This window comes from Watersipora subatra, chromosome 9 (genome assembly GCF_963576615.1).
Source record: "Watersipora subatra chromosome 9, tzWatSuba1.1, whole genome shotgun sequence".
Lineage (NCBI taxonomy): Eukaryota > Metazoa > Bryozoa > Gymnolaemata > Cheilostomatida > Watersiporidae > Watersipora > Watersipora subatra.
The window spans coordinates 40511491-40524369 of NC_088716.1; the positions used below are offsets into that span (position 1 = coordinate 40511491).

At 34.5% G+C, this 12879-nt stretch overlaps 1 protein-coding gene across 3 annotated transcripts in view; it reads left to right on the plus strand.

Annotated features, from left to right (window-relative positions):
- Nucleotides 1-11735: 11735 nt before the first annotated feature.
- LOC137404081 (proteasomal ATPase-associated factor 1-like) overlaps nucleotides 11736-12879 on the plus strand; it is a 47794-nt gene continuing 46650 nt past the window's right edge. For all 3 annotated transcript variants that reach the window (XM_068090236.1, XM_068090237.1, XM_068090238.1), the window contains exon 1: nucleotides 11736-11876. In XM_068090236.1, the coding sequence (XP_067946337.1) occupies nucleotides 11830-11876 (47 nt within the window). In that variant the 5' untranslated portion in view covers nucleotides 11736-11829. The remainder of the gene's footprint in view (nucleotides 11877-12879) is intronic.

Genomic DNA, 12879 nt, shown 5'->3' on the forward strand with positions numbered 1-12879 from the left:
CCCATTTGATGACAAATATTGTTATACGTCCTCCTTGGCAAGGATACTTATAGGAAATTCTGGTAAGCAGCTAAACCATAAAAAAACCGGTTAAACTATGATTTACATAATCCTGCCATAAACTATGCCCAGAATATCGGTAATTATCCTTTCATACATGAAAAACTTAGTGTTCTATTCTGTGACACCAACGTGCTACATCTACCATTGTGTGTTTCAGTTTATAAACTTTTTGTTACTACAACCTTTAATTCACTATTCCGACTCTTCCACAATACTATTAGATTTCCAAATGTTAAAACAATTTTGTTCAACTCGCTCAATAACTTCTGATTATTGTCTTCTCACCTTTTTTGTATGTAACGAAAAAACATAATTTTGTTGTTGATTACCAGTGCCAATAGAAAGTTAAACCTTGACTTACGATTACCTCTGCATACAAGTTTTCTATGCAAAGTGTGGTATGGTGTGCTGTATTTCCTTAAAGGTTGACTTGCAACAAAATTCACATTACAGTTATTTGATATCAAAAGATTCACCATGTCTTACTCTGTTGTGTTGTAGGTGCAAAATATGTGGGAATGTGATCACAAGCTCTTAAAAGCTAAAAAACAAACAGTTAATCGCAGCCACACGAGACCGCCATAGTTTGAAATCTCTTTCCAAAACGGCTCAAATGGACGTAGTTGTTACAGGATGGTTTCTGTTTACAATTTCATGCAACCTCATTCGTCGAAATATTTTCATAAATAATTATACTTCATGCATTCAATAAAACCATGTCTATTGTTCTTACGCGTCTGTTTTATCGTCATTGTAATGCTGTCACTTTTAGCAGTGATATCTTATAACTTACCGTAAAAACTCATTTAATTTTTTAACCTTATCTCGAAGGAGTGCATATCATTGTCTGATAATCATGACGAGCCTGTTGGTCACCTGTGATAATAAAAAAGTGCTGCAAAAATTATTTTCGAAGTATTGGGTCACATGATAAGATTACGACTTGACTATTAGTTGAAGCGGAAACAAAACTGTAAAGTAGCGAGCATCTATATTTGATACAGGGTTTTCGGTAAAACCCGAAGTGTTTGTCATAAACTAGTGCTACGATAAGTTTATATTGAGCTTTTTATTGGCTTTTCAATTCACGTGAGAACATCACGTGACAAGACAATAACCAAACTGTCTTGACTACGTCAGAGAAATAAACGGATTCCAATCTACGGCGGCTTTTCGTTTTTGAGCTTTTAAGAGCTTGTAATCACATTTCCACATATTTGGCACCTACAACACAACAGAGTAAGACATGGTGAATCTTTTGATACCAAATAACTGTAATGTGAATTTTGTTGCAAGTCAACCTTTAATTAATAAAAATATAAAATATAACGTTAAGCATAAGATGAATATAGTTAAAATATTGATTAAATGTAAAATTACATAAATGAAGGCTTAACTCTTACATATTATATGTAGTGTGAAGATGCCAACATGAGCAGTAGCGCTGCAGTTAGTCAGGCGCTCGGTCCAAAGAAGTTGGCATAACTCAGCAATGAAGACAATATTCACCATTTCATCAGAATTTAAATAGTAGGTCAGTTTTGGTTCATTTAGGCTTAACAAGTGGCTCTTTCAAAGATACTACATGTAAGTGTTGAAATTTTTTGTAAATTTATTGGAAAATTGTTCCATTGTGATGGAGCTCTATAATCAATTATTTTTCAATTGTAAGCAGTATAAAAAATTAGAGCAAACTTGTAAAATGTGTGCAATGTTTGCTCAACGTGCGAAGTAATTTAGAACAATGTCCAAAAGTTCGCAAAACATTGGGGCTTTGTAAACAAAAACTAAAAAGTGGTAGAAATTAAAACATAATAAATAAAATTAATAAAGAAGTATGTACATGTAGGCTATAAAACTATAAAGACTTTATCTACTCTAAGCTGAGTAAGTCATTCCATCTAATTCTCTCACCAAACTTATGCAAAAAAGATCCTATACTTTCATTCATGTACCGTGTCAAACACTTACTGTAAAACCTCTATTTGAACGTCACCTTTATTTAAACATCACCTCTAATAGAAAGCCACTATAGAAGAAGGGTTGAAAAATCCTCTTTAATTGAATGCCACCTTTATTTGCCCACCACTTTGACATTTTTTGACCTTTACGAACCTATAATATCAACTGATCAGTAGAGAAGTGTTCACAAAATACTACTAATAATGACTTGGTTACATCAATAAGAATTTTTTTTCTTTGTTGCTGTAGTGATTGCTATAATTTTAGTGGCGGTATAACTATGAGTATAACTACGGTGTACCTGAAAAGATCGCTCGGCACAATCATCAGACCTACAATCTGATTCGAAGCCAATAAAGTCTAAATAATATTCATTGTTTTTAGACTCGTCTATAATGTAGTTCACAATCTGACCTGAAGACTTTAAAGCGTTTTGATAAACGATGAGAATACTTTTCAGGAAAATCAATTGAGATAATATCAGCCATTATTATAGCGTATTCTAACTGTAAAATGTTAAAAATGTTTTTAAAAAGGAACAATGTTATGTCCATTTTCTAATACCAAGCAATTACAGTTTTTTGTTTAAAACTTAGAAAGTGACACTATCAAAACAATAACAACAACCACACTAATATTTTATAATCAAGGTGCAATGTACATGTAGTTCCTTGTTTGAATCAGTCTGATACTTCAGCAAATACTGCAACCTCCTTCGGGACGGTGTACTCTCCTGCAGAAGAATGCAAAATATAGGCGTCATTAGCATCGCTTCACCCGCAAAAGGATTAAACTTATCGTCTTAAAATTCTGGCAGGCTAGTCGAAAAATACAGCGCTATCCTTTATTTGAACGCCACCTTTAATTAAACGCCTTAGTAGAAAGATTGTAAAATAGAGCGCCATGTCGTTCAAATAGAGGTTTTACAATATGCCTATATATGAATATCGGCTCTCTGTCAAAAAACATATAACAAATACTTTGAACCCAAAATGCTCCATAAAGCAAATAAAAAAATTCAAACCGTAATAAATTGTATTATCTAATCCTAGTCAAGTTGTGCAGCAATGCCTGAGATAAGCATTGTGCATCATTTTCTTTTTGCTCAGCTGTCAGTTGTTATGGCTTCTTGGAGTTGTGTTCACATGTAGTTTGCTTTTGTCAGCTCTGAGGTTTGTTGATGTAACCCACAACTTACATATATTATTGCTTTATTATTATTATTATTATTACATAACTAAAGAAATAAAACCAGTGGTTTGCTAAAGATACAAAAAGGAAAGCTTTTTTTAAAATATTCACCTGACAAGTTCAATTTTTAAAATTTCAGTTAATTTGTAATTTATGCTAAAAAGAATAAATTGTTAAGTAGACGGTAAAGATGAACATAATGATTTTATAAAAAGTAGCAATAAAGGCTGGTTAACACCTTATCACCACCGTAAATCGATGTTAACCACATTACTTCGGTGATCGTCTGTGATAACAATGCTAACACTATCACAAAGTCATCCGTATTTATATCAGCGAATGGTCCGTGGTATAGTGTAGTCATTATACAATACAGTCCCTGAGACGATGAAATACTAGACCTACATCAACTATCGTGAAAGAAAATGTAGAAGCCATCCGCGATGGCTAATTGACATGGTCGTAGTGATGCACACTGCACAGGCTGTGGTGAATGCTCGCCGAACTGTCTCGAAAGTTTGACAGCCGCCATGTTTCCCAATGTATCCTCGATGCCTCGATGATGCCATCCGTTTATGGTGCACATAGTTGATGATTATGCGGCGATAAGACATACTGAAATATGGTCCTATAGAGTGAACCAGCTTTAAAGATGAATTTATACAACATTTTTAGTAGATTTTGTCAAAAGTATCGGATTTTCCAATCATTTGCGATTATTGTTGATGTCTGAGGTGATCTTATTGCAAGGATGCTTCATGATTAAAATCTACAAAACTTGATCGCTGTTAAAATGGTAAGAAGCAAAATATGTATAAAATGATGTCACTAATTGCTATCATTGCTATAGTTGATGTGGGCTAGTGAGTTCAAGTTGCAGTGTTACAAGTCTCCAATCTGTCAGCCTTTTTCTAACTATAAACGTCATAATAGCACTTTCGCTTAACCTGATCGTTGTAACTGCGATCAAGTTTTGTCGATCTTAATCGATAAACGTCCTGACAATCAGATCAGCTCAAACATCAAAAAGAATCAGAAATGATAGAAGAATACTTTCTGATAAAATCTACTAACATTTTGCATATATTCATCATTAAGGAAAAATTGTTTGACATGAAGTTTTAGTTATAAAATGAGGCAGCATTTTAAGTAGCAGCCGCTATTCTCATGAAGGGAATACGTAGGCAGCAATGCTTGCTTTCCGGCACAAAAAGCAGGATACATCTAAAGTATATCCTACTAGAAGCGTACTAGTAAAAGCAGGATACATCTAAAGTATATCCTACTAGAAGCGTACTAGTAAAAGCAGGATACATCTAAAGTACATCCTACTAGATGCGTACTAGTAAAAGCAGGATACATCTAAAGTACATCCTACTAGATGCGTACTAGTAAAAGCAGGATACATCTAAAGTACATCCTACTAGATGCGTACTAGTAAAAGCAGGATACATCTAAAGTACATCCTACTAGATGCGTACTAGTAAAACAAGCAGATTTCAATTTAAAGAACTGATTACATCGCTGAATAAAATTCACTTTTTTTTCTTGGAAAATTTTTGAAATTTTTTATTTTTTTGTTTGCTAACAACAGAGTTTCATTATAAGGTTTGATGTTGAACTAACAAAGTTAACCCCTTGTTTGCTACGCCCTTTCATTTGGCAGCATGCCTTAGATCCTGTGCTGTACTAAAGCCATTTTGACCTATATTTTCAACCTAGTCAGATGATGCTGCGCTGGTTTTCCAGTAAATGACAGCTCAATTTTTACAGCTATTTTACAGAATTTCAACATATATACAAATAATAGCACATATCTTTCTATAAAGTGCAAGCAATAAGATGAACATGTCGACATTTAAAAAAATAAAAATCAGTAAATGGGTATTTTAAACATGACTATTTTTCTCTACTTTTTCAAACAGAAAAAGCTTGAAATAACTTCAACATATATGTGATCTTTTTGAATTTATGCGAGCCAAGGTAGAGAAATCTAAATTTATGCAAATGGCTGGTGTTGGCAGTCATTTAGTTAACATTATTTTAAAATTATTTAAATTACATTGCAATTACATTTAAATAATGGTAGACTAAATTTTGCTATATATGAAATATATATATATGAAATTAGTTTACTTTAAAAGTTAAAGGAGTTGAGTGTCTTGTATATTTATTATGAGTAAGCTTCCTTGTTAACGTATGTGCAGCAAGTCCATTGGCTGATTATTGTACAGGTAACCAATACTAGCCCTCAGCAGTGCTTTGACGCAAACATAATTTTCCAGCAGTTAGTCAAAGGTTCAATTAGTCAACAAACATTTACACTGGAACGAACATTTACATGCTAACTGGAACATCCACACAAACATTCCGAGAATGTAAGAGCTCGTGAAATAAATGATGGTTGATCTGGAAAAACTAACTGAAATTGACAGCCTCGAGAAAAAAAACAAACAAATTTGAGCTTACATAATACCAGATGCTTATGTAAACGCTGCTGAAAGTTGATCTGTACCTTATTAGGCCAAACTCACCTGCTGGACTTCTGCTGTCTGTTTTTCGGTACATGCTGAATCATTTTGTCAACAAATCAAGATGGCAGCTCCCTGCAGTTATTTTGTGTTTATTTTGTCTGTTTGTCTTTGTTTATTTATTGGCAGACCAGTTTATTTGTTCAAGTTTATGTTGGCTAATGGAGTTTCAAATTTTTTCTAGAGTGCATTTGACATAATGTCAAAAAGTAACTGTCACGGAATGGGATAGAAAATAAGCATTTGTTAATTCCAAAAGCTCAATATTATCATCAACGTGTTGCTTTTAGCAATACTTGGTGACACAGTAACTATTTTACCCATGAACAAAAGCAATATAACGTCTGTAATAAAACAAATGCGTAATTATCATGGCCTAAAAACATTAAAATATTTATAAAGCTCTTAAGGTACAGCTTTTGCCGATACATTGCCATACTTGTCTTTATCCGCTATCAACAAGCCCTAATCGACTTTTTTCTTATGTACCCCCTGCACTTCAATCAAGGCAAAACCTACTATGTCTGTTTTAAGAATGTGAAGAGCTTGCATTTAAAAATTGAGTACCAAATTGTGTACCACCTACGCGTAGGGGGTACAAAGGCGCCCAACATTCTTGCATCCCATGTTGCATCATAAAAAGAATCACGCGATGACCTGCTAACCTCTGAAACAAACTACCAAGCTCAAATAATAGCCAATCATAACAAATGGTTGTTGGTATCACAGTCCAAGTGTAACGAACGTTCAGCTTAATTTCAGTAGATTTCATTCCGATACCAATAATATTAGTATCGGAATGAAATCTGCTGAAATTAGGCTCAATGGCATGAAATATATTATATTTCATCCAGTTGTATTCATCCAGGTCACCAAATATTTTGTCTGTATGTTTTATAAGCTTGCGAGCCTAAGTTTCTGGGTCTTTCGGATCTAGACCATAACTTGGAGGCTCTGTGAACAACACTGACATCGTGGGCACGTTAAAGATCCACCTCTGTTCTTCGCACATCAGGCAAGTGAAATGGCTACCTGGCTCCGTTAAACTGGATGCGTTGCACTGGCATCCCTTCAGGTTAATCTGACAGATCCGGAAGTGGTAGATACTGAGAACTGGGTCACCTCTACTCTACCAAACTGCTCAACCCAAGCATGCATCGCTAAGATGCAAGTCATTGTTTATTTCCGACAGACAGCAAGCCACATGTTTAATATGGAAAATATATAATCAAAAGTGGACCACAATGAATATATAAGCTATTTATTCATAGAACACTGGTTATATGCTCATAGAGCCTAGGCCATAGTAGAATTTAATAGATTGTTTAGTAGAAATGCAATATGGAAATTGTGTGCATTTGAGATAGAGAAAGAGCGTTTGCATGCATACATTGAGTAAATACTATTTAATAGGGCTGACAACTTCTCATTCAAACATCTTCTATAAATGAAATGTTCACAGACACTCTAACCAAGTGTCATAAGCATTGTTATAGTGCTGCAAGTAGTAATAGAATGGTGCACAAGCTAACCTGCTCCTTCAATAATATATACGCTACATCATAAAAGAGTGTGTGGTCAAACTAAGGGTGATGCTCCCATCAAACTCTTTTTTATCTAGCACATGATCTGAAAGTTGTCTCACCCTATATCTCCGTATGTCGGTGCTAATCACACAATAATTTGGTGATCACAATGTTTGTCACAAAGTTTGTAATAACAATGTTTGCACTATCACAAACCCATCTGCATTCACATCAGCATGGCCTTCTCAATCACCGTTTCCATGATTCGGAGAGAGCGCAACTCCGAAGTACTGCGCATCATGGAAACATAGTGATTATGCGATGTGGCCACTGCAATAATAAAATACTAGTCTGAAGACAATGTAGAAGCAATGCATCACGGCTAATCACCATTGATGTAGTTGTGCACTTGGCACAGGCTACTGTGGATGTTCGATGAACCATCATGAAAGTTTGACAGCTGCAACCTTTTCTCACGTATCCGCATTGCCTCAATGATGCCATCCCTGTATGGTGCACATCATCAACCAATAATCCTCGATAGGACACTGCCAACATACCACAATATAGTGTGAACCAGCCCTAAGGCTACATTCCCCTATGTTATTATAATCCATAGCCTTAGTTGCAGATAGACATTTGGAATACTTCTTTTTAATTATTAGCGCCTTCTTACGATTCGTTATGTTTTAGAAAATAACAAAATTAGTGCATTTTAAGATTGTTTTGAGAAAATAACAAAATACACTATACTGTGTTGTATTTTGTGCAGACCTTTTGAAGGCTGGGACATAAAAACCCCAACAGTTTCAACCAGATAAAGCTTTATGTAATCTGTTTTATGTCAAAACTAAATTTAGAGATGCCCGCAACAATACTTTCAAATGCTGCCAGCTACACACCTTTTCCACTGCTACTCAAAATCTCATTTCTGGTAGAATAATTGAGCAGTGATAAACTTTGCTGCCTTTCAAAATGCTGTAATAGGTATATAATATGGCTTGTGGTAATAGGCGGCTGATCATAGCAGACTAGGTTTCTAGCAATACAAAACAAATAAAATTAGGTTGGAAAAGAAACCACCCTCAATCATATCATTGGTAGGACTGGTTTTCTTTTTTAATATAAGATTGTCTGGAACAAACTTTTGCACAACCTTCGATATAAAGCAACGCTGCCATAATAACACTTCTAACTAGCTGAGTGTGATAGTCTCCTACATGTGGCAATAACAAAAATAATCTATCATTAATGTTATTATTCTACTCAAAATACACCTTGTATGTTTTTCACACCGTTAGCCAGGGTTTTTCTTGGCGTGCTTTTGAAATCCATGCTGTAGTTCAAGGAATAAAAAACGCTTAAAAAAATCTATTGTTGACTAGGGGTATATGCTATGCATTGGTTTAGGGAAAAGCATATCTATAAACGTGCCAACTTCAGCGATATGCCATTGTCATGGTAATTACGCTGCAGATTAACAGATGACTTGCGATTGAATCAAACAAAAAAATTTCACTATGCATTCAACTTGTGTGCCATACAGCAAGCAGTCAATTATCCTAATCTAAAAGTATTAACTATTTATAACAATTTTGAAAAATGGTATTTACTCATCAGGGTTTCACAAAGAGCTATGTTTCACTTTCTGTCACTGTTTTGCTAAAGTTTATATATAAAAAGAGAATTAATATCACGGACTAAGAAAATTTTTTAATATAATGAATGTGACACTGCTTAGGAAAATCTGCAAACTCTTTGATCACTTTGTGTGAATGACGGAGAGCTATACTTGTCACTAAGGTGCCATATTGCTAGTCAATACAACTTTTATCACATTGCCATCAATTTAACATTGTTATTATTACTACGAGTTCAAGTCCTGAATGATGCAATCTTTTTTCCAACTACCAACTATGGTTTCGGCCATACAGATGGACGAACAAACAGACAAACAGACAGACAAACAGATGCGGCTCTTATTATAGTACAGATTAGTTTGTCTACTAAAGTTCTAGTATTTCGATTGTTATTACGAACCAATATGGTTGATGTCAGCAATTAAACTTCCTTCAAAACAAAAGAGCAATGGCTCACACTTTTCCTTCTCTCAAAACGCGGGTAGAAGCAGTAGAGGTACTACTATGCTGATGCATGCGCTTCAAAAACATTTTATAGAAATTTTATTTTCATATGGCATCATAGAGCAGGCCATCATGTAACAGCAGTGTAAGCCCTCCAGTCACTCAATTAGACTACCAGGGAGACAATATCTCATGAGTAGTAGTGCAAGTTCAGTTATAGTCTATGGAAAACAATAAAGGAAACACTGTATAAGAATAACATTTAGAGTCATAACACATGGTTGCTACGGTTACCACTTCCTGTACCACTTAAGAAGTAAAGACTTTCTCGTGGCATTTCTCAGCTCACGTATCTGCAGTTTACATAATTACATAAATATAATTCATGTGGTTGAATCTCTCTTCCAGCACAGGTATTCTTTCATTTCACTCATGTTATTAATACTGGTATCCCATAAGAGGCCATCAGGTGTGCAATGAAAGCATAGCTATCTCCACAGATATTCTAAAAAGATAAGGGGTGGTCAATTGGTGCAAGTGTTAGAATATTGGACTATGATGCTAATAGGCATGAGTTTGAGTTCCGCACAATATAATCCTTTTTTCGCTGCCTAACCGAGCTGATTTGGGATGGATCGCCATGGGCAGTCTTACCATGGACAAATACACAGACAAATGCATATAGTATTATTAAGTATACATTGTATATAATTATTTTGGTAGTTAATATACTGTATTATACAGTATATTATATTATAGGGAATCATGCGATTGCATACACAGAGTACCATAGTAAATCATCGATCTTTTAAGTTTTTCGACTAATCTCACTGAGCGAGCTATAGTACATGAAGCATGTTTTGACCTATTGGCTCATTTCCATACGGCAATGAGCCAGAGGTCCAGTGTACTGTCTGGCCTCGTAATAACTTTGTGATGACAGGATTTTTCGAGTCAAAAAGACAACATGCAAATTCTAAGAATTTTCTAAAAAAAAAGGCTTCCTTTGATCAAGCTGAAATATTGCCAGGAATATCCATTGTTAAGTCAAGTTTGTCAGTTATTAAAGGAAATAAATGTCTGCAATGCAATATAGCATTTACTTAGTTCTTGGCAACGCTTTCCTAATGTTACTGTAAGCCAATAGCAACAATATCAGGTGATTGTCAAGAGCCTACAATTCTAGGTGTTTCATAAGGCTCAAGTCGCTGGGATGCGTAAAGAAAGCACCAAACTTAAAGTTGAGCTTGGGCTTTTCTCTAACTTGGTACATCTATGTTCAAAGCTGTTTGATGCTTGGTACATCTATGTTCTATGCTCTAACTTGGTACATCTATGTTCTATGCTCTAACTTGGTACATCTATGTTCTATGCTCTAACTTGGTACATCTATGTTCAAAGCTGTTTGATGCTTGCAAGTAGCATAACAAATGAAAATAGATAATCAAGATATATTTGCAGATAATTTTTTATGCCTGAAGTTTTGTAAAATACTGCAAATTTTTTAACAACAGTCAAACCTACGATCACCTCAACATGTGAATTTTTAATACTTGTTTCAAAAGTTAAGAAAATATTTGATTGTACACCTTAAGAGACTTGTAGCATACAATGTTCAAATTTTTTTGAAACAGAAGAACAGATTGAGAGCTACACTACTAACCTGCGATACGTGGTAGGAAATTTCAAATAGTGTGAGGCCACGAATATATATTGTATATAGGTATACAATATATATAATATATAAATTAGTAAAGAATTAGATAGAGTACTTATCTTGGTTAGCTACTGTCAGTTTTCATACTTGGCCAGTCATCAGGCTGTAGAGCTCAAACTCAACTCCGGGGGGGGGGGGGCTGTGTGGGGAAATGTGTGGGCTGTATATCATTGGTTTAATAAAGTATTCTTCTGGCAGTTTAATAAAACTGACCTGCCATTTTACTCTCATACACATGCACTTTCAATTACCAGTCTACATGTATCTTAGCGGTTTAGGTTTGATTACAAACAATCACACTATCAGTCTATTCTGAAAAAAATTATTTTATAGCCTTATAGGCCCTCAACAAGTAATAATCTCATTCTCCAGTTACATAAGAAGTGACAGAAGACACACTCAGAGTAATGAAATTGCTGCATCGTTGTGCACCCCCATTGTTATAATCATTTTTACGTTGCATTGTAGAACGACAGGAATTGTTTCACTTGGTTAGTTTATTAGAAACTATTAGTTATGAATGCACGGTCAATTTTATTTGGAGTTATCACGTATTGGTAATAGGATAAGTTAGGATCTCAAACTCGATAGCTGTGTTTCGTCCAATAGCGTTCACATTTGTTCGCTTTATTATAACTTGTGCGCTGTTTTCGCTTCACAACAATAGATCTTAAGCAGTCAACGGAAAGTTATAGAATACAATACATTGCCATACGATTTAGTTAACTGATATCAGCTGTATTTCATGTTTGAACATGAATGGTCGATTGCTTGTGCAATGTGACTGGGATCAAAGCTATCGGTAAGCTGGTGATTTTGCGATGGGATACTTCTTGCTAAGAGATCACCTTCTGCTCACGATACTTTGTAACATATGTTAGTGAAAGCTCAAGAGACATGTTTATGTTTTATGCAACGATATCATTTATTTTTAGTATTATTACTATTTTTATTGTGGCTTAACTCAATAATAAAGTTACTTTATTAAACAGTAAATTAATTAAAAGGTCTACTTTTAAGATGCATCGTTAGCTGTTGAATGCTGAAATGAAAAGTCGTTTCATCATCGAGGTATGAAGTACTGTTGACATCATTTCATTGACAATTTATTTTAAGAGTCATGAAGTACATAGTTTCACAATTTTTGTATCTCACGTAGAGATGTTCATCTCACCTGGAGGTGCTGCAGACTTGCGAGGTGACAGTTCATAAAATTCTAGTCGCATAGATTAAACATTAATTCTAATACATAACTTGCATAATTCACTGTTTTTGTAACGCTATCTATTGATTAAAAATCGAATATCCTCATTTTCTGAATTATCTGCATGTTTTAGAGCTAATAACTAGTATTGGGTAAAGCAGTTACTGTCGTTGTTTCTTGACTTGCTCCGTTGAGGTAAGATAAAGCGTGAATTTTTTGGCTACTTTTGCTGTTTTTGTTTCGGTTGTCAACTGAATAAATCTATAGTTTTTTATGGTTTTAATCATGGTTATGGATATCAGCTTTATATGCGCATAAAGCTCTACTTCGAATCTATTTGGCATAAACATTTCCAAAGGTTTTTTTTCATTAATATTTAACAACTAATCAATGAATTAATAAAGTACTAAGTCATAACAAACTTGAGCCTAACTTCCATCTTAGGCAATATTCTTCATTTCATTTTGTACATTTAATTATCTAAAAGTTTAATACGAGACATTTTTACTTCGATAAATAAATGTCATTGCAAGATATTTATTATAATAAAATTTAAACAGTGTGGTTAGCTTGTACTCCTGTATTTTAATAAGAAGTAGTT